The sequence below is a fragment of the Papaver somniferum genome, chromosome 2 (assembly GCF_003573695.1).
Source record: "Papaver somniferum cultivar HN1 chromosome 2, ASM357369v1, whole genome shotgun sequence".
Lineage (NCBI taxonomy): Eukaryota > Viridiplantae > Streptophyta > Magnoliopsida > Ranunculales > Papaveraceae > Papaver > Papaver somniferum.
Genome location: NC_039359.1, coordinates 72026940 through 72051097, shown reverse-complemented (window position 1 = coordinate 72051097; position 24158 = coordinate 72026940). Strand labels below are relative to the sequence as shown.

Below are 24158 nucleotides of genomic sequence, written 5' to 3'. Positions count from 1 at the left end.
GGGAAAACGTGTATGAAGATAATCTTGTAAGATGGTTGAGGTACAAATGTCAAGTCCTACAGGAGGGTACTTTCTAAGAGTTAAAGCACACGGAGAATGATAATCACCCCCAAACTTAGAGTTTTCTGTGTCTCTAGAAAGACTAGTCACAACTTCCCTAATTTCTAGGTCATCAGATTCCTGGAAATGGTCAATAGATTATTCTAAGTTGGGTTCATCCTCACTCATTTCTACGAGTTTATCATCTTCTAAGACTAGTGTTTCTAAATCGCTAGATTCTAAAACAGTATTCTCAGGGTAAACTCTTTCCTCTAAACCATCATCACAATCATATAAAGGATTATCATAGAAAGGCTCATAAACTAAGGTTTTAATCATAGTTACCTCCTCCGATTCACTGATAGGCACATCAAATAATGGATTATCCAACATACTGCAGGCTAAAGGATCATGAACTACATCGTCTAAAACGGTGGTATCTCTAGTCAAATCCACATCCTTTTGAATAGGTGAATAATTATTAAAATTATTTGGATTTGTATTAGAAACAACACTATCATTAGAAAGCTCAATCGGAGTAACAAATTCCTGATCATTATGCCTACATATTTCATGTTCTTCATCAATACTATCCTCATCATAATCATCACTATAATAACATGAAAATGATCGAACCTTATCAAAACAAGTAGTGTTACCAATTCTAACCTCGTCCTCTAAATTAGGCAAATATTCACTATTGATATCAAGGGTAGAATTAGAAACCCTATTTTGGAAATTTAGATTATTTCGAGCAGCATTAGCCAACTGTTCATTTTCTGCCTCTAGACGTGCCTGAATTTCACTGAGCATAACACTTATACGTTCACCACTCTCGTTTATCATCTCAGAATATCATGTACACTCTTATTTTGAACTATTCATTGCAACTAAACATTTATACGTCCTTTCAATCCGTTGTTGGGTCTCTTCTAGAGATGGAACAGGTTCAAAAATATCATAATCAGAACTAGTTTCCAAAAACGATTAACCAGTACTACAGTGTTCCTGATTTTCTTGCTCGTAAGACCAATTCGCGTGTGGATAGTAATTGGGCTCACCGTGGTATGAACCATAACCTTGAAAAGGTTGGCGTTCCCAACTACTATTCCCACCATGGTCATAAAACTGATGATGTCCATATTCAAATTCAGGTCGATACTCATTGTATTGGCTTCTATCATACCAGTTCGACATTCTTAATTGCAAGGGAATTCTACACAACCACAAACAAGGCCGACTCGACTCTACCAAAACAATCCTAAAGATTTCTAGCAAACAAAAAGCATGATGGCTTCACTTAGATTGTTTTCTATACCATCTTCTATTCCTTCGAAAAGGAATTCGTTACAATTTGAGCACACCCTTCTGGAATAAATCTGAGGTAATGTAATTTGAATCGAGGCGAGGGAAGCTTAGTAGAGTTTTGATACCCAAGGCCTCACCGCATTAGAAGGCGGCGCAGTCACGCATTCAACTCACAGAAACCATCATGAACTTTGAAGTGTGCTTAAAGAGCAACCAATATTTTTCGAATGAGTTTCCTATTAAGCTCGTTACCCTATCGGTCTAGTTCTATTCCAAATTTTAAAGCTTGGGTTCGCGTTAGGTTTCGTTTTCCTAAGGCGGGCAAGAAGGGAGCGGTGATGAAATCCGAACCCTTATCTTGTATTGGCCAGGCCTTGCCCTTTACTAGGAATTTAAAAACAGTCCAAATTCGTCCTCAATCAATGAATCACCTTAAGGCATACAGTAAACCCGCTGACAGGAGATTCGCGAGTGTTTCGATGGACTTACCTCCCGTACCAGACGGGGGATGAACCGTTGAAGTCGACTCGGGCCACGACTCCTATGTCATGTACGAACCCGAGGGGCCGAGACGATATAGTAATCGTCGTCCTTCCCTGAACACAGTTTATATAAAAAAAAAATTTTTTTTTTTTAATAATACCCTTCCGTAGGGTTAAAAAAAGAATAAAGTCCAATTGTCCAGAATAAAGTCCAAATAAAAAGTCCAAAAATTACAAAAATTATGAAAAATAAAGCCTATTTACAAATCCTAAAAAAAAATTATGTCTTTTTTTTCTTCTCTTTTAGCTTTTAGCTTTAAGCTTTTTGTTCCCAAGTCCTCAGTATTCCACTTCGAACCTGTAAATCAAAGACACAAAAAGAAACATAAAAAGGAACAAATAATAGTAAAAAAATAATAAAAACCTAAAAATTCTACCTAAGCACAAATCAGCGTCGGCGGCGCCAAAATGATTAATGATTTTTCGTGGGTTGTAGTAATGAGGTTCAAACTCTCGGACTCGTGAAGATTAAATTTAAAGATTTAATAAAATTATATACAAAATTATTAACAATGGGTGCGAGAGGTAACCAAGACACTAGATTCCACTAGTATGCAAAATTGAATGATAAATATTTCAAAACTCTATTCAATTCTTAAGTCCTCTTTTATCTTTAATTCACTATCAATCATACAGATTCTCAAACATTATTTGTAAACCTTAAGCATAGATTATCAAGAGATTAAACCAAGCATAACCTATCAAACTGAATAACAAATAATTAAGACAATCATTCAAACAATTTAAAACTCTGCAAAAGCAGCGATTAGGTGAATTATATAATTAAATGAAATAGTTACCCATTTATGTTGCGTGAATAGCTTCCTCCATTGCCTTGGTTACGAGGGAATTAGCTCATCATAGTATAAATGCTCTCAAAATAATTTATTATGGCCCAAAAATGGTTTACAAATGATGAGAAGAAGAGAAAATGGTGTAAACAGCTAATGTGCGACCCACAGAAAGCGTCACCAAAGAAAGATACATATGAAATGTTGTAGTCTTTGGGAAACTACGACCCACACTCCACTGTCGCTGTCACTGTTGAAGAACGACAGTCTCTTACAGTCTATTGTTCTTCGTGTTCATCTTCATGCAGCAGCAGAAACAGAGTTTTGTTAAACTCTGATTTCGTCTTCTCTAGCTCTCCCTAGCTCCCAAAACTCTCGACACCCTCTCTAGTAGACCCAAAGATCCTATTTATACCCAACAACAGCTCCAAATCTCGCCAATAACTCCAATATAATTCTTCATTATGCGGGCAGTGAATAAGAATATTTTCCGAATATTTTCTTACCAAACTTGGAATTTCTTGCGTAAACTTCCTCCCTCCACGCTCCAAATCGATTCTTCACGACCCAAAGTGATGCTCGATCCATTCCACATCATCAGAACACGTCCATAACTCTCCATGACGCGTGATTATCATCCTCCAGTGCATGCTTGCCCTGTTTTGAACTCGAGAATCAAAACACGTATTCCAGCCAAATTTGATCGAAACCACCACCCAAACTTTGTTCCTTATGCCAAATCACATCTTTCTGCCAATTTTCAGCGATTGAATCGCACTCTAACCCATTCATTTTGACAATCAAAATTCTGCCAGTTGAAAACTTCATTTCCCGCCAAAAACAAAAATTCAAATTGTTGAAGAAGGTGCCCCTTATCCAGAGTTCTGGGGTGCGAATATCAATTGGGGTGGAAATAGTAATTTTTCTGGGTTCCTCTGGGACATTTCTGAGACGCTTCCGGTGCATTTCTGGGGTGCCTACGGTACATTTCTCCGGGGTGTAAAACACTGCTTTTTGAGCCCATTTCGCCGCAAGGGATTATTTCTCTAAAATTTCCTACAAGAACACAAAATAACACAATAAGTACTTAATCGAGTCTAACAATACAGAACATTGGGAACAAAATAGACACATAAATGTGTCTATCAGACACAAAACCAACAGAGGATTAAAACTTATTACATGGAATTCTTTATGCACTGTTAAGGAGGAAGGAGGACTTTCCTTTAGAAACCTTGAGAAGTTTAATTATAATATGGCTTTAATCATTAAGCTTGCATGGAGATTATGTAAAATATTCTCCCTATTGTAGTTTCCTGCATTTACAAGATAACCCTTACAATTCTTCAAGGATTTGGAAAGGTATACAAGATGGTCTCCATTTTGTGAGAAGATTTCATCGCTGGGATGTTCGAAATGGGAAGAAAATTTTGGTGTGGTATGATAAATGGATAACTGGTCTAGATACTCCACCTACACCTAGGGATTCTTTTAGAGAGCCTGCTAGGATTGTATTTGTTGCTGACCTGATGTTAGATAATCCTAGAAGATGGAATTCTTAATTAATTGAGAACCTTTTTCCAGATGATATGGCACAATTAATTCTACAAATGAATCTAGTGCAGAAAGGAAATGATAGGCTCATTTGGGACCTAGTAGGAATGGTGAATTTTCGGTAAAGTCGGCATACAATGCTTTATCAAACTTAAACCGGAATCCTACACAATCTGCTACAATCAACTGGAAAACATTGTGGAAATCAGAGGCACCGCACAAAGTGAAACTATTTATTTGGAAGTGCCTTAAAGGAATTCTCCCGACGAGGCAAATCCTAAGTAGATATAATCCTTCAATAGATTCACTTTGTCCTAGATGTTCACAAACGGTTGAAACTTTACAACACCTCTTAGTTGATTGTGATCACTCAAGGATGGTTTGGTCAACTATGAATACAAATGTTACAGTGATTCAACAACAAAGAATCCAAGTTTCTGATTGGATCTCTAGTTGGTTTCAGTCAGTAAAAGGGTCAGACTACAATGACCAATGCACTCTCAAGCTTATGATTACGTCCTGGTTTATTTGGAAGAACAAGTGCTCAAAGTTATTTCAAAACAGAAATCAGAATTTGCTCAACACATCGCATTCCATTAACTACCTACTCAATCATTGTTACCATGAAATGGACACAAAAATCAAAAATCCAGATCAAGTTTGGAAACCACCACATTGCAGTGAACTCAAAATAAATTTGGATGTCGCTTTTGATTACTTAATCAAAACTGTTGGAATCGGTTTACTAATTAGAGATTCTGCAGGTAGCTGCCAAGGAATCAGGTGCAGATTCCTCAATGGAGGAGTAGATCCGGAGCATGAGGAATGTCTATCCATGAAAGAAGCAATCACATGGGATAGACAGAGTAATTTAAAGGATGTAGTGTTCGAGTCTGACAATCTCAATGTAATTAACGCCGTCAAGATTTTCATCCCTTCGGTCCACTGGAAGAACCAAGGAGTTGTATATGAAATAAGGAACTTGCTTCTATCTATTACGTATTTTAAGTTAAATCATGTTAAGAGAACTGCTAACAATGTATCTCATGTTATAGCAAAAAACTCTCAGAAAGACAGGTAACATCCCAGATACTTTCAGAAAAGCTATTACAGATGATATGAATGTAACTCTAAGTTATGTAATTATCCTAAGTAATAGAAGTTGTTGTTTTTTCGCATCAAAAAAAATATATAAATGCCTATCCTTCTCATGGACTTCAAAAATACCCTTGTCCACTATATTAATATCCCTAATCTAAAAATAAGGAAATTCAATTAGAAGATACTTCCTTTAATACCCCTAATCTATTCGATACTTCTTCTTCTTCATTACTAAAAACCGAAAATAAACTTCTTTATTGTCATCTCCGCCATTACATCTTCACAGTCGCCTCCGCCACCACCTTCATCGATCTCGTCATCAGTTCCGGCAGCACCTCTTATGCTTCCAGCAAATCCATCACAAGCAGCAGCATCACCACCTGAATTAGATCGATTTTCACCTGATTCAGATCCAGAAATCAAGCTTGATAATCATTATTTAGTATTCCTCTTCTTTTGATGTTTGTTATAGATTCAATGGGTTTGGATTTTCAATTGAAATTTCTTCTTCTCAATCGATAGAGTAACAAGCTCGAATTTAAGATCCATTAGCAACCCTAGTTTCGAATATTAGAGGTGAAGGTCGTGGCAGTGGTGAAGGAGGATATCAAATATCTGTTTTATTATAAGAAGATGATGGTGGTGGTGGTGAAGGAAGATACGATACCTACAATGATGGTGGTGGTGACAGCGATGAAGGAGGTATGTATTTCAATCTATCAATTGATTATCTTCATTCTCTAGTTTGAGTTTCTGCTGGTGGTGGTAGTATATAGATAAAATCAGTCATGAAGATTGTGTTGGTTCAGGTTCGAATGTTGAAATAAAATCAGTCTTTAAGATAGTGGTGGTTATGGTTGTTGAGGTGTTGGTGGATATTCTGTGTGCTGGTGGTGTTGGTGATGCTGGTGAGGTTAGAACGATGAATTTTGATGATGGAGATTGTGTTGGTTCTGGTTGGAATGATGAATTAAAGTTGGTCATGAAGATAATGGTGGTTCTGGTTGTTTGTGGTGTTGGAAATGTTGTACGCTGCTGGTGGCGGTGGTGGTGGTGGTGGTGAGGTTGGACGAAAAGTTGCTGAATACTACTCCATCAACTATTGACGGTAATGACTGAACTTTTTTTCAATGTACATTTGATTGGACTAGTATTGGTGTCACTGATCTTGTGATTTTGATTGTGTTTCAATTGTTTACTGGTAATGGTTTAGGTGAATTGTGTTTATTTGGTGTTATACTGGTGGTAGTGGAAGTTGTTATAGTGGTTGTGGTGGTGGTGATTGTATTGGTGGTGAGGCTCGAATGATAAAGAATGATACAAATGGTAGTCAACAACCAATATTTATCAACAATAGAAATTGATCTGAGTGTAAGGAGTCAACAACAAATATTTGTGTATCAACAATAGAAATTGACCTTAGTTTAGAGAGCCAACAACCAATGTTTATGTATCAACAATAGAAAAATAGAATCAACAACCAATATTTGTGTATCAACAATAGAAATTGATCTTAGTGTAAGGAGTCAACAACAAATATTTGTGTATCAACAACAGAAATTGACCTTAGTTTAGGGAGTCAACAACCAATGTTTGTGTATCAACAATGGGAAAATGGAATCAACAACCAATATTTGTGTATCAACAATAGAAATTGATCTTAGTGTAAGGAGTCAACAACAAATATTTGTGTATCAACAATAGAAATTGACCTTAGTTTAGGGAGTCAACAACCAATGTTTGTGTATCAACAATAGAAAAATGGAATCAACAACCAAATTTGACAAATATTTTTGAACTTTTGATTTTTTGGATCAACTTCAGTTATTGACACCTAATATTGATGGCGGCGACGACGGTGGCGGTGGAAACAACAACAATGGTGGTGGTGTGTGGCGGTGGTGGAATATTAGTGGTGGTTGTATTTAGTAAGTGGTGGTGTTGGCGGAGTGGTGGTGGTGGAGTGGTGGTAGCGGCGGTGCTATTGGTGGTGGTGAAATGGTGCTGCTGGTGAATGTGAAATAATAGAAAAATCTATTTTTTGATGGATAAGATTTTTAAATGGAAAATAATATTGTCAATGAGGATATTAAGGTAATCTATTTTTTAATGGATAAGGTATTTAAATGATAGGGGTATTTATATTGTTGTATAAGGATATATTTATTGGGTGTCAAAACTAAGGATATTTAATAAATTTACCCGACCTATTTTGGGTTCAAGAATGCTAAACGAACCGTGTAAAAAAACAAAATAAAAACTATTCAGACACACAAAACAGGTGGGCCCCGTTGTTGGGAAAAAACAGGGAGTCCCGTTTTATGGTTGGGTGTGTATATACGTTTTTTGAGTAGTTTGTTTTCACTGTTTGACAAGAATTTTTGTTTTGGGTTCACATGCATAATTTTGGTTACATTCCCGGATTTTCTACCCAAATAATAGATTCTGGTCACGAGGTAAATGTCGGATATACTTTGATGTAGTCATATGGTAAATTCTAGGTCACCCAATATAGAATTTAAGTGTCAGGAACAGTTTTAAGCTGCAAAGTCTATTTTGGATCACCAAAAAAACATTAGATATCTAGCGGATTTTGAGTAAAGTTGGCGTATTTATGTAGATATTTTTCCAGCCAAGAAAATACTTGGAACTCTTGGGTCACTACTATCCACCATGCCCTGAGCCTGAACTGACCATGGGCTCAACAAAGCATGCAGACCAAAGTTTCTTCACAATTCTTCTCCAAGAACAGGTTGCTGGACTTCAATTTGTACATCGGAATCTTGAGTTCGAAATCAGATTTTTAGTTCATGAGCCATATTTGTGTCGCAGATAGTTTAATACCAATGGTTTATTTTGGTCGCAACATAGATTTTGAGTCATGGGATAAACTTTGGACCACAAGGAAAATTTTAGACTACAAATTTTTTCAGGACACGAGTAAAATTTTGGGACAGTAGGAAAATGCTTATTGTGGAGGCCTTCAGTATGTTCAACTGATATGAAAACCATATACACTATAAAACTAGAGAAACATTCAATGAAAACGTCTTGAGTGCATCTTTTGTCACATACATGATGCATCACGTTGTACAAACGAGCACTCAGTTTCTACAAAGCTATTATTAGAGGTTATCAAATCTCATATGATTGAAGGGTTATTTTTGCTTAGTACTATTGACCTCCTTTGAGTTTGGTAATGCTCGGTAATCAGGTTGGGTCACATACAATTTTTGTGTCACATAAAAAATTTAAAGGAAGTGGATGTATTTGACTATCCGAGTAACAATGATAGTAAATTTTCTCAAGTTTCTTGAACAAATCTGTCATGGAGCAAAGAATAGGTGGTTTCCAAGTTGCTAACAGCTGGTCTTAGTTTTGCACTTATAGTTTGTTGATGACATTATCATTTTTCTGAATGTCCATAAAACTGAAGTTAAGAAGACTTCATGTATATTGGTGGTCTTTGAAGTTATTACATGTCTTAAATTGATCTTAGAAAAAAGTTTTGTGACGAACATGTGTGAAAATGAAGCCATTGATGATGTTCCTCCGAAGCTGGGTCATAAGACTGATCCTATTGTTTTCTTAGGATTGCTTGTTAGTGCTTTAATGATAGATTTTTGAATTTTGATGTAGTTTGGTCACATGTAATTTTGGGTGGAAAATCATGTTTTAGATAACACAATATAGAATTTAAGTATCAACAAAAACTTTAGGCTGCAAACCTTATTTTGGATCACCAAGTATCTAGAAGATTTTGAGTAAAGTAGCCATTTTTGGATCATAATGGCTGGCTGATCTGGATTACCGGTAAATTTTGAATCTCCAAAAATTGGTGGGTCAATAAATAGATTTGAGGACATGGCGCTCAATTTTGAGTTCCAAATCATATTTTTAGTTCATGAGCCATAATTCTGTCGGGATAGTTCAAAGCCCATGGTTTATTTTTCTCGCAGTATAGATTTTAAGTCATGGGATAAATTTTATTCCACACAGCAAATTTTAGACTACAAATTTTTCTCAGAATACGAGTAAAATTTTGGGACGCTAGAAAATGTTTATTATGGACGCGTTCAGTATGTTCAACTGATGTGAAAACTATATACACCGCAAATCTAAGAAATGTTTAGTGAAAACACCATGAGTGCATTTTTTGTCGCATATATGATGCATCATAGTGTAAAAACGAGCACTCAGTCCCTACAAAGTTGTTATCAGAGGTTACCAAATTTTATAGATTGAGAGGTGGTGGATGTATCCAGGTAACAATGATAGAAAATTTTCTCAAATTTTTAACAAAGTTGTCATGGAGCAGAGAATAGGTGGTTTCCAAGTTACTAACAATGGTTTGTAATTTCATACTTATAGTTTGTTGGTGACATTATCATTCTTGTGAATGTCTCTAAAACTAAAGTTAAGAAGACTTCATGTTGTATTGATGGTCTTTGAAGTTCTTACTGGTCTTAGATACAAAAGCAATAAGAAAATTTTAAATTTTGTCTTTGATATTTGATAGGATCCGGAGATACCTATATGTATATAACCGCAATCACACGGTGTCTACAATGTAGACAGAGGCAAGTACGGGTCGTTCTCACAGGGAGCGGTGGAAAATATCGTAACCAATATTCCTAATCGACTAACCACAAATGATATTTTTGAGATTTATGGAATTAAGGATTTAAAAAGAACGAAAACAAAAGAAAATTAATAAAATGCAATGATAAGGAGTCGGTAACCAGGATCTATGGATTCCACTACTATTTATAATTATGTACCGAAAAGAACTATAATTCTAAATATGTGTTTATAGCTTTGTTCTATTGCAGCACCTATGATTGTTATAATTTCCGATCATAAACTCGCATCTCCTAAGTATAGCCCATCAAATTTCTAAGCATGACCTATCAAATTATAATGACGAGAGAATTACCAAAAACATAGTTTATAGATTCGCAATTATTATTTTCTTCGTCTAACCATAACCCGTCAAAAGAATTAACCTAAGCATGAATTATCAAATACTAACAAATACAATTGCAAACCATATGAATTTATGAATTTAGGCTAATGTATCATACAAAGCCGGCGTGCAACAACTCATATTCTAATAAAATCAATAAACAAAATTATAGACTTCAAGATTCATTTTATAGCCTAATACCAAGATAATTCCAATTTATTTCATAATGGTCTATACTCAAAGTAGCTTTCTCCATGAATCCTAGTTACAAAATTTAGCACACCATAGAAATGGATTTCGCAAAATCCATAAAAATAAATTAAATGGGTAAGAGATAATAAACCGATATCACCGTCGTCACCCGGTAATAATCGCTTTCTTCCCCCCTTGTTATTTGCTTCTCCATCGGCAGCCAAAAGAAAAACACCGTCTCCAAAACTCCCCTTGTTACATGGTTGACACTCCAATTATATAACCACTGTCTACTTCCCAAAAGTCCAAAGATATTATTACACATCTAAAATATCATAAATAAGGAATGTATATATCTTTTGTCGTCACTTTACCCATTTGAATCATATCTCAAAGCAACTTTCACGTGACTTTTTTCATTTCTTTATATACTCTCTTCAAAGATATTCCACATTTAGTGCTCAGTAGTAAATCACATTTCATGCATTGTATAATCCACTGAAGAAATGAAAAGGAAACAAAACCAGTATAATAAGTAGAAATGAAGTTAATTAATGTCGTCATATTCTTGTAATTCAACCACGAACAAAATATTATGCCCAATTAATTCGAAGCCTAATCTCATTCCATTAGCCACGACCGTCCATATTTCTTTGACCGGCTCTGATTGGTCAAATACGCGCATAAGTCTAATTTCAGCCGTTTTATACTTCGGGTTACCAAATTTACTTGTATTTCCTACAAAAGCCTTAAAAAAATATTATTAGTAAAATAATGAGTCCTAGCTAATGCAGTTATGGGTGTAAATGTATCGCACTTACGTGCTTATCAATCTTTAATAGTATTTTGTACCTGCACAATAACAAACTTGATTCCTGATTTATGATCTATCACTCGTATAACAGAAATTGTTAACAATAGATGATCACAAGACAATGTTATACTCTTGATCTAATTTGTAACCTTATGTCAGAAGAGAATGCTTTTAAGAATAATCAAACTAAGTGCAAATCAAGAGATAACTACAGTTAGTCAATCAAATCAATAATTGAAAACTAAATTAACAATACGATTCTAGTTTCCCACGAATGGTACTACTAGACGCTTCTTGATCCCAAAGAAGATTTTAAACTAGAGGACGTAAGATATTTCGCCTAATTAGGTTATTCTCCGCTCCAAGATGGTATTACAGGAATACTATTAGTCGGCTACAAGAAACAACAAAGATGAAGTTTTCCTGACTCAGGATAAGTTTGTAAGAAGAGAAAACTTCACTATTTGTAGACCAAGGTAGTTTGGACACCAAGAAATTTGCATAACCGACGATATTCAAAAGATATGCAATGAATTAAGAACCTAAATTCGGTTTTATAAATTCCAACCAATATCCAACTGTATGACTGAAATCTCAATGGAAAACTCAATATTAGCTAGCAATAAACTAATGTATAATTCCATATATATGTTTTGATTGTTGGTAAAACAAAACATATTAACTTCTAAAATCTCAAAAATATTCTCCCATTTTAGTTTGGGATCTCACCTTGAATATCAAGGAATATCTTTTGAACATTTAAGAAATAAGATTTCAGCATATGTTCAAATTACTCACTATGTCGACATCTTGAACTTTCCTATTTTGCGAACCCAATTTCCAAATCACACAAACCCTAAAGTGTATGTGACATGTAGAAATCAGTTTTTCCTATTGAGACCGGTTCTACCATGATACCTAAATCAAGTAAGGATCGATTCTACCCTGACTCCCAATATAGGTAGGGATCTGTTCTAACTTGACTCTCAGCATAATCTAAGATCGTTTCTACCTTGATTCCCTATATAGGTTAGGATTGGTCCATACTTAAGATCTTCAATGAAAACCGAGACCATAATCCTTTTGATTTCCTTTCGACTATGAAACAGGTTCATACGTCTACTTCCTTAAACTTATGTAATTAAACACAGTTTTCTAGATATGAAATCAAACATATGTTCACTACACAATCTAGTAACTAGTTACAAAGATTATGTTGATGTCGCAATTACAAAGATCAAAAGATAAGCATTATACTTCGTGTATCAATATACCAATATAAAGCAATTAAGAAGTTCCTTGACACTTTGATCACAATATGATTATCAAGTTTATTATACTGAAGTTTCACATACATAACGTCACATGTTATGTTTTCAATCAGAAATGACTTGAAAGCAAACGATATAGAAATGACAACAAGTCAAGTCATGTATTACTAACCTCAAGTGGAAGTATGATATTATCGTCGTTTTAGATACATCAGATTAATACTTGTATGTCTCAACATTTCTAGACTTCCTAGTATAATCTAACGAAGTTGACTCTAGTAATCTAATAAAGCGACTTATGAGTTTTTGTACTAAAATATGACAACCAACTTTGACAAATCAACGCTTGGTGGTTTCAACCGATAAATGGTCTAACATGATAAAAAGATTTATAGAAAGTTTTCAATCTTACTTTATTTCTCGTTTGCACTTACCTTCTTCCACTGAAAAAATATTAAACATAAAAATGAGGAAATTTATTTGAGGAGAGATTGTTGTCAAAAGAAAATGAGTTTGATTTCTTGGAGAAGGTGTGTAGGCCTAAGAAGAAATGTGGATTAGGCATCACAAGTATAAAACTTGTTAACAAGTCCTTAATGTCTAAGTGACATTAGACTTATGCAAACGAGAAGAATGTTCAATATAGATAAATTATTTATGAGAGACTAGTTTAAATTTTCAGGTCACTGCTCATTCTAAGAAAAAGTCTTATGGTGGAATCCAAGTTATTCCAAGCTTGAAAAAGTGTGTAATTCCAAGTCTAATGGATTCCAAGTATGGATCATCTATATTTATTTTCAAGACATGTTCCAAGATTTCATGAAAGAGAAATTAAATTCCAAGAGACAGAGGGAATCCGATTGGGACTCAGCGCAGATCGAAGTTGAGTGTATCTTTCAAGAAACATAGTTTCAATTTTTTCCCTTTCTCAAAACGCTAATGTAAACAACACTCGGAGCAGTTCCAATTGGCGCATAATTTGTACGCGTTTGGCCTTTTTAACGTCACACTCCCTTTATACCACCCTAAAATAAATTTTTGTTTTTGACACCATGTTTACACTCTGAATACTATGTTTTTGTTTGTTTAAGAATTGAAATCAATTATTAACTTATTTAAATTCGTCAAAATAATCCATAAAAATCAACTCAAAAACTTTTTAAAATTAATTTGTAAACTAACGATGCTTTCAAAACACATAAGAAGATTGTGATTGTAACGAAGCAAAACATTTTCCAATGATGCTTTACTAAGGAAATTATCAATGAATATTCGATTTCGTTAATATTATTTTACTGTGAGAGTATTGTATGTTATTTTATAGCGTTCTCGTTTCTTTTCTTTTTTTTCTTTTTTTTTTTGAAGGAAATATCAATATCAGAGTTGTCGTGCGCAACGAGGCAAATATTAAGTTATTTGTGGTAGATTTTGGGTGACGACATATTTTAGATAAAGAGTCAACTCTTAGGTATGCAAGACACTTTTTAGATTCAATTCAATGTAGAAAATTTTTAGAATGTGTGTACCGAAAGCCGAACCCAGTTTGTCTATTAGTTGAGGCAAATGCTTAATTTTAATACTTTCCATAATGCAGACTAAAACTAATAGTTAAGCATGTAGCAATGTTTGCATCGGCATGGAAGTAATATAAATAATATTTCTTATAAACATAAGACAAATATTTTTGAAATAAAATAATAATCAAAGGCATAATACCCCTCATACCTATAACCGACATAGCTAGGAATCCAGATATTTGTGAATTACCCCACCTCATTCAAATTGAATTAAGTTTACCAAGATTACGATGTTAAAGAATTTGCATAAAGAACATATTAGGACTTTCTAAAACAATTGCGTGTCAAACAATTTTTCTATATATGTTAGATTTAGGGCCAACACACCATATAATTCTTTTGCAACTCAAGATTGATCTAAGAAAAAGACAGAATTCTTTTTTTTTTTCGAAAAAAATAAGAAGGAAGGGATTCATCACAATAAAGGGTTTCAAGTTTATAAGGTTTTAGTCCTTTAATAATGCGGACTGGGACAAATAGTTAAGCATGTAGCACTATTTTTATATATATGGAGGTAATACAAACAATATTTCTTATGAACACCGAATAAATATCTTTTTTAAGTAGAAATCATAATCGAAGATATAATGCCCCTCGCACTTATAGACGACCTAGCTAGGAGTCCTGATATTTCTGAATTACCCTATTTCCTATCAAACTAATATAAGTTTACCGTGATTCTGATTCATAAAGAGTTAATAGAAACTTCATTGCATAAAAAAATAGAAAAAAATTAGAACTTCTTAAAATAATTTTGGTCAATCAATTTAGTTTATATATTAAAAAAGAGATAAAAGAAGAAAGAGAATCATAGTAATGGAAGGTCTCAAACTTATAAGGTAATATTATAATTTATGATTCTCAATTTTCTTCGACGATTATAATCTTGGTTATATACTAAGAGACATGAACGTACATAGATGAAACAATTACTAAGAGACATGAACGTAACTTTGATCGAATATGGAATAAATCCGTAAAGTATTTATCATCCTGAGTTATATACTGTCAATATTTGATAACACACTTTTTAAAACAACTTCTCATCAACCAATTTGTCTATATATGTTAGAGTTATGTCCAAGAAATTGTACAATTATTTTGCAACTCAAATCGATCTAAAAAAACAAGAAGAAAAATAAAAGATTCATCACAATAGAGGGTTTCAAATTCGTAAGATAAGATTATAATTTTTGATTCTCGATCTTTTTCAACGGTTATAATCTAGGTTACATGACGTTTATGCGTATTGAAGGTCTTTTTATTAGTTGAACTAGTACGTGCATTCAAATCGTTATAATAGAATACGAAACCTTAAGTTAGTTTAAGAAAATTCGATCAGCACCATCAATATGGCACAAGTAGATCATATGTTTCATCAGAGAAAAATAATACTTGTTTGATCTATGTTGAGAGTGACCATAATGTGGAAAACATTATTTTAGGGAAAAAAAAATTTTATCCCACGACAACAAACAACACCAATCTTCTAGTATTTCAGAATCCATGCTTGAAGTTATTGTGGAGAAGATATGTGTTCGTTATAAAAGAACAGAGAGTGGTAAGTCCTTGCATTTATTTTCCTTAAATTTATTAGACGTTCGTTATTATTACTTTATCTGACTATTGATCGTGTTTTTTGATTCTGAGATATATTGTGTTACTTGTTAATTTGTAGTTAAAAAGTAAATTAAGAAGAATTCAAATTATTAAAGTTACCAACCAGAGGAGTCATAGTGCCATAAACTTCAAGAATTTTTTTCTCAAGAGCACACAAAATAGATGATTAACGATTACTAGAGGGCAAAAGGTCATCCGAGATTTTTATTGAAGTATTTAAAATTTGTTTGTAAAAAGGGAAAAATCTCTCTTGAACATAGTACATCTTGGAGTGAATTGTTAACATAAATCCAAAAAGCGACCTATGTTATGATCCCAAATGTTAGAATCTTTATGCGGAATAAGTAATACCATATACCTCTGGTCATTGTTGATTTGATAAAATCTAGGAATCTAAAGTTCCTGTAGAATGTCATATATGATGAAGTAGTGAAGTGATTGATGTTATTACAGGATCCATCTTATAATATCTACTAAATCCTTATACTTCTCTCACTATGATGGTTGCTGAAAATTTTTAGTGAAAATAGAGATCAATGTTTTTCTCTTTATATAACTCTTCCATTAAGAGTTAATAAACGTAATACTTTAACTTCAAAGGAAACATCTTTTGAAGGAAAGAGATGTAATAAGTAAAGAGACATGAGTCGGTGATTTATAACCGTTCTCATTCGCTTTGTTAGCACATGTGCCACAACACGGTTTTCTAACATATTGCACATACTTATATTTCATAATTAATTATGTTGGTTAAGATTTTCCATGAATTTGATTTTAATGTATAAACCTGAACTTCACATCCATAACAAACACGACAAGTATTACAATTACTATTATAACAGATAGCTACTAGAGTAATGTAATCGTCGGCATCTCATTTATAACCAAATCCATACATTGCACTACATCCGCTACTTCGATCAATATATTAATATTGCTCTGATGCATATTTGATTTTCGAATTACTATTTCTTGTCACCCTTTAGTATATGCGTTCCAAAGCTAATAACTTTTATTATAATTTTACCTTCTCATTAAAATCAAACCGATATAAGATCGGTTATCCAAATGAAAAATACGGCTAATCAAACCAGAGCCAAACCGAGGTTTTTATGGGGAAAAGAATACCTAAGTTCGGCTGACAAGTTATTAACCGAGGATTGAGTGTTCTTTGTATAAAGTGGACGATAAATTTTAATTGTTTTTTTTCTTCAATCCATTAGTTATGTTTCATCTTGAATAATGTAGGTGATGTTTATTGAGATTTTCCCCTTCAGAGATTCTTGTCGGACTTAGTGTGACGAACTTAATTTGCTTGCTTATATTTTTTAAGCATATGGCATGCTTCATCAAACCAACTATAAGAAAACAAGACCAACCCCAAGTAAAAAAAGCATCTGAAGGAAAAAATTGTTTGGCTTCGCCCAGGTTTGAATTTGAACTGGTGTTGGACTTAGAGCGATGCATAATTGTTTACTTAAATTTGTGTTGGACTTAGTGCGATGAACATAATTGTGTACTTATATTTTTCTAGCATATGATAGGCTTCATAAAACCAACTATAGAAAACAAGACCAGTCCCTTATAAAAAGAGCATCGGAAAGAAAAAAAAATCTTTGGCTTCGACCAGGTTTGAATTTGAACTGGTTACCCTTATAGCATGTTCGGTTTGGATAATTGGGTTCTCTGGAATTAGATTCCGAGGGAATATAACCAATTCCCATGAACCGAATAGTCTCAAAAATATCATAATATGATTCCGTGGGAATCCAATTCCCTCAAAACTTGTGTTTTCCATTCCATTCACGGAGCAGTGGAATATAATCCAATTCCAGGTAATTGGTATAAAAGGACTTCACTACCCCTGCTAACAAAATTTGGAAAAGAAATTCTTTTTTGTTCCTGCCGAATCGTGCGTGCCGATCTTCTTCTCATTCATGTGTCCCGATCACCGTCGCCACCACCACCACCATCATCATCACTATAATCGACATTAGCACCTTCTTCTCTGCCGATGTTCTACAATGACTCGGTCAAAACACTTATCACCCTCTGAAACTTTTCTCAAGAAGTTAAGTCTAAGTAATGATGTTTGATTTTAATCATGATTTCTTTATGGATGATATCGTCAGATTTAGATCATATTCGTTGTTAATTTTCGAACTGTATTAAAATTTCAAAAGGGATATTGAAGTGATTTGTTATTTTCTGATAACTATGTAATCCAATTACCAGAACCAAACAATATAATATGAATTCAGAATATAATACCTTGGAATTGGATTATGGGATAACCCGATTCCTGGGATTTGAAAATCCTGAAACGATCGCTGTTATTGTGTTAGACTGATGTGGTAACCAACTAATGGCCACCGGCCTATTTTGGATCCATATGCAAAAAATAGGTCACGTTGGCAGAATTTGTACCACATTAATAGGTTCAGGTCATGAGACGAATCTCGTGTTGTGGATATGTCTTGAGTTCTGATGGGTTTGAGTTGTATGGTAAATTTTTGGTGGTGAAGCATGGTTTGGATCACAATATATAAAATTTTAATATTAATTTGTAGGCTGCAACGTCTACCAAGTTAAATATTGGGATACATTCCCAAAAAATTTATTCCATCAATAGACTGATAACAGATTTAAGGACACAACGCTGAAATTTGAGGGAGTCCCATGACATGAAAAAGTCTTGAGTTCTGATGTGGTTTGAGTTATATGGTAAATTTTTGGTGGTGAAGCATGATTTGGATCACACGATATAAATTTGTAGGATGCAAGGTCTACCAAGTTAAATATTAGGATACAATCCCAAAAAATTTATTCCATCAAATAGACGGATAACAGATTTGAGGACATAATGCTGAAATTTGAGGGAGTCCCATGACATGAAAAGCTTAAAAAATTTCATCCCATGACATGAAAAGCTTAAAAAATTTCATAACATCTGCCAGGAGTCGAATCAGGATATTGGAATACAATCCCGAAGCTTAAAAAGTTCGATTGCGTCTGCCGGGAGTCGAAGGCAATTATCCTAACCGTTGGACTACAAACGCTTGTTGTTATTGGTTGCCAAACAGTTATCCTAGATCAAGAATTTAGTAGAATTGATACCACACTTTGTACTTAGGACTAACCAGTACTGATCTTGCAACAGTAGTAATAAATATGTTTAGCATTGTGCACTGATTCCAGATACGAGTTCGATTAAAGTATTCTACCAACGCAAACCAATTAAATTTCCATAAGAAATTCCACATAAACTAAGAAGAAACATGATTCCAAAAGATGAACACATTACATCCTGGTTCTCTAACAACCTTGATTACTGCCATTGACTTCTTACTGGATTTTCAACAACAGGTTTACCTGCTTATTAGTATTTTGCTAAATTCTAACACTGCAAGGTTGTCTAAGTTCAGTTTGGGAGTGTGTAAATATCTTAGCAAAGTTGTATACTGTTTAAAGTGCTACTAGCTTATCATAACTCTGAAGAAGAAATTTATGTCGAATTTCAGTTATATCAGTATTGATTATAAAAGAATTTTGTACATCGTCTCTACAGTAACTGAGAAAATATAGTTACATCAGGCTTGGAACTGCATTAGAACAATCAGAGTGCAGAACAAGTCGTAACTGTTGTATGCTATTCCACAGATGTAAAACTCTAACATGTAGTGATTCGACGAGTAAGGAGCACTGCACATTGTCGAATCGTTTTATTCAGGAATGCTGTAACCTAGTTTGATGCTGTATACATCTCGGTTGAAATTTACAGGTGAAAAAGAATTTTACCAAGGCTGCTCTAACTTGCATAAAAAATTGTTATTGCTAAGATTGGTATTGAGATGATTTTGAGGATGCTGCTGCTGCTGATGATGAACTTATATTTGTTTGTTCTCTTACTAGCTCAGTCTTAGACTCGTCGCGAGAAGGAACCCTAAGCCATAACTTCATAACGTCGTACACTGTAAAACCAATTGCCACTGACGGAACAACCTAATTCACATACCACACTATCAGGTGATGAAAACCAAAGAATTTTTTTTTAATATCCTGTTCAAGATAGTTAACTAACCTTCAAGTAGTTGATGCTTAGCCCTGAAAACAGTTGTTTCCACCCTTGGCTTTCTACAATCGTAATGAGACTCTGCATTGTCCCTTTCATCTTCACATTAGATGCTGAAAATTGTTCCACCTGGTCATGTGGAAATTGTCATTACGTTTCTCAGATTTGTTTCAAAGTTTAATTTTGTAAAGCATTGAAGTGGCTAATGTAAGTGAAAAGGAAACAATACCTGCATTTGCCGTCTAACAACGTCAAGCGGGTAAGTGATAGTCTGTCCTAATAAACCAGCAACTGAACCACAAAAGAGTTTGACCATGATGTCATTCTTGCGCTCTTGAGGGACATAACTTTTCATTTCCTCATAAAAGTAGAACTTCAAACCGGAATAGGGAAATATTCCATAGAGTGATGGAGCTGATAAACACAACTCGCATACATTAGTTGCCAACTTCTTTACAAAATCACTTATAATCATGAAATTTGGTGGTGGTTGAATCTATACCTACACCCCGATAAAGGCCTTTCATTCCACTCGTTCTGAATATTTTGGAAAAGCAATCATAAATTCCTCTGTACACTTGTTCACCATGAACCATTCCATTCACATTCACCTTCCTACCATCGACAACCTACACCAAAGTTACATAAAAAGTCAAAACCTCGCCATTGGAGTGAAGAATTGCATTAGACAAAAAACATGTACAATCTTAGAAAATTACTTCACCTGATAAGCTAATTTTGTTCGTACTAAATCAAGAGGGTAAGTAAAAAGAACTGCAGTTCCACCCGCAAAGGAACCTGCCACAAGGTCAAGAACAGGCCCTCTTCCAACATCTGGAAAGCCTTCTATAATCCATCTACGATACTGCTCATACACCATAAAATGCAGAGCTGCATAAGGAACAATTCGAGCAACGCTAGCTCCATTTCCTCTATTATACATACCCCGATACCACAGACAACATCAGAAACCAATTTCCACCCAAGTCGCAACATTCTTTCGTCTAATTAGCTTATCGAAAGAGATCTTACCTGTAGAAACCCGATATACCCTCAGTTTTAGCAATCTTTTTGAAGGATCCAGTTAATCCTATACTCTGAAATTCTGATCTTCTTGTCTGCAAAACCCAACAACTAGTCTTTAAAACCAAACAATACAAATTTTTTGCAGTACAACAGCTTAGACACAACAAGAAATTCAGCTGCAAGATTCTGATAACTTGCAACTATAATGCCCATTTGGCTAGGACACACTCACTTTCATACTTGAGGTACCCCAAGTTCTAATTGCCAATTGGGCCAATTCAATTAACCCTAAGCATATGCAATTCAATTCAAGCAGTATCAACTGATAAAAAAACATAATTTTTTAGTAAAGATCATATCTTTATTCTAAAACAATCAAAACCATCACCAAAAAACTTTCCAAAACTTAGTTCTGAAACCCAATTACCAAAATTCAACAAAATCAGGATTCAGAGTAAAGCCCAGAAATTGATTGCAGACAAAGAAAGAAGGTAGATTGAAGAATTATACAAAACCTGAAAAAGGATCTTGACTCTTTCAAGTGGAGCAACAATAGTTTTAGCAAAACCACCAGCAACACCACCCGCAACCAATTCCTTAGCATAGACAGGCATGGATTGTAACACATTATCTAATAATAAGACCCCCTTTTGTCTTTCTTCTTCTCTCTTCTCTTCCACCATTAGAGAGACAGAGAGAGAGAGGAAAAAAACCCAGAATTGAATTCTGTTGTTTAATTGGAAGATGATGATGATGCTGATGATGACTTTAGTGCCCACTGCCTACCTTTTTTCGAGAACTTGTTTGGTGTTTTCTCTGTTGTACAGACAGTGGTTTCCGCTTATAAATTCTTGGAGGTCAGTTTTTGACCTTTAATGGCGTCCTAGGGATGATAATTTTAGCATCTAATGGTAGGGTAATGAGGAGTATGTTTTCTTGAGGGGGAGTTTAGAATATGCCTTTCTTGGTTGGTTAAAAAATTGAATTCTTTTTCAGATGACGGGAAAGGGCAATCCAAGCATGCAACTAGCACCTAAACTTTGGTTCTGGACCCATTTGCATCAATTGGAAATATATTCTATGTCATGGTATAAAGTTGGTTCTAAAGTTATGATCTTTTAGGGTTTTATTAATTTACTTTTTGTTAATACATTCTTAATAAAGTCCTAATGATTTTATCATCTTTAAGAAATTTATCACATGGTTTTAAATTCAAGTAAAAGTAATTCTTATATTTTTGTGTTGTAATAATCGAAATTACAACATGTAAATGTGGGGTTTTTGATAAAAAAACATTAACGATGTATATTTCGGATCAATAAGTATATTTGAATCTGGTTCAATAGCTAAATGTGGGGTTTTTTGGTAATTTGAATCTGTTTTTTGTTGGTTCAAACCTACTTAGCTAGGTTAGTCATTATGGTATTAGCAAAATTTGGGTTGTATGAAAGATTTTGATTTAGAGCAATGCTGACCCGTACCATTTTGCGAGTAGATATCCCGCTCAAGCGACTTCTTTACCGTTAAATCACGTTAAAGCCCAGATCTAACAGCCTTGAATCCTTTAGGGAAAATGGTGGGTCTTTTTCTGAAAATGGTGGATCCTTTCCTGAATTCGAATCTAACTGTTAATTTGATCATCTAACGGTAAAGAAGCCCGCTTGAGCGGGATAGCTACCCGCAAAACGGAGCGGGATAGCATTTGTTTTTGATTTATATTGGTAGATTATATATCATTGTGCGAATTTGAGACCAACAGGAAAAAAATCACAAGTTCTCAAGCGTATTTTGAGTCACCCGCCAAAAATCTGGATCAGACGGTAGATTTGGACTACGAAAATGATTTTAAGTGACCGGGAGAATTTTGGTTCTAAATGGCCTATTGTGGCAAAGTTATTGTCTTTTTATTAGCCAAAAATATTTTTGATTACTAGCAGAAAGATTTCGGGCTAACAAGGAAATTTCATATCACAGGGTATATTTTGGTCGGAGTGATACATTTTGAATCACAATGACATATATAGTCATAAGCCAATTTCTCAATTAAGGCATTGTACATGATGAAAAGCGGGAGAAGGTTAGAATTGTAAATATAATCGAAGTTGACGTAAATGCAAGAGGTTGATTATGAACTGTACCGCCCCTAAAACTAGTAGCTGACTAATCCAAGAGATTAACTAAATAAAGAGGTACTAAGAATTTAAATCAACTAATTAAAGATTCAATAAAAAGAAATTTGCTTCAAAATTTAACCCAAAATTAGACCCACTCTGAAATATATAATTGTACTAGACTTAGTACGATTAGAACATCAAACAGTGAAGAAAAGTAACTCTGATTCGAAGAATCAGCTTCAGGTTTTAATTATCAAAATTCCTTAGTTCTTACAAGTTCAGGGAAGACCAACTTAATACATCCTTGGATCTAAACCAACCAACACACGAGTAACACGTGGAGAAGACAACTAACTAATCAACTAACAGAATATTAAAGCAATCATTGAGAACTAACGGATAGTAACTGTTGAGGCAGTCATGGAACAGGATGAGGGCCACCATCCAGAATAAGGAATAGGCCACCAAGAAGGTATGACATTACCTCCACCTTTAAGACATCTTTGTCCTCAAGGATAAAAAATATGGAAAATGAGCTCTAATCACAGATAGATCTTCCCAAGTAGTATTTTCTGGAGAGGAGTTGGTCCAATGGATCAGTAGTTGTTGTACTTCAGAGCCATTCCTGGTGATAACTCTGAAGTCCAAGTGAGAATGTGGAACTACCACCACCTGACCTTCATGATCCGCCTCAGGGAGAGTTGGGGAAGGTACTGCAGACTAACCAATCTTCAGCTTCAACTGAGATACATGGAAGACAGAGTAAATCCTAGCTTCATGAGGAAGTGAAATTCTGTAAACCACCTGACCAATCATCTGCAAAACTTTGAAGGGACCATAACTACAATTAGTTTCATTGATTAACCATCTCAACCTCAGTTGCATCACGTCTTCATCAACATCCGTAATCCATAAATTCATTAACTGAAATCAAAAGCTATATTAAGATAATGGGAATAAATTACCTCCAACAGATTCTTTCAATCAACTGAAATCAATCCCTTCTTCAATCTGATTTGAATCAGCAATACACCATCATCTCCTCTCTAAACCATCCGCTTATCATAGTCAATTCTTAACGATCTTCCTTCAAACTGAAAACAAACCTTAATTCTTCAATTAACCACCAACACAGCCCCAAGACATCCAATTAACTCCAATTCATCCGACT

The 24158-nt window shown here is 34.5% G+C and overlaps 1 protein-coding gene across 1 annotated transcript; it reads right to left on the bottom strand.

The window, feature by feature from the left end:
* Positions 1-19279: 19279 nt before the first annotated feature.
* Positions 19280-21770, bottom strand: LOC113348007 (mitochondrial carrier protein CoAc2-like). The gene is made up of 7 exons (XM_026591697.1): positions 21389-21770; positions 20880-20965; positions 20572-20779; positions 20350-20476; positions 20077-20261; positions 19857-19976; positions 19280-19777 (listed from the first exon to the last, which is right to left on the bottom strand). Exons 1-7 carry the CDS (start codon positions 21554-21556, stop codon positions 19610-19612), a joined length of 1062 nt encoding a protein of 353 aa, XP_026447482.1. The 5' UTR covers positions 21557-21770; the 3' UTR covers positions 19280-19609.
* Positions 21771-24158: the final 2388 nt, after the last annotated feature.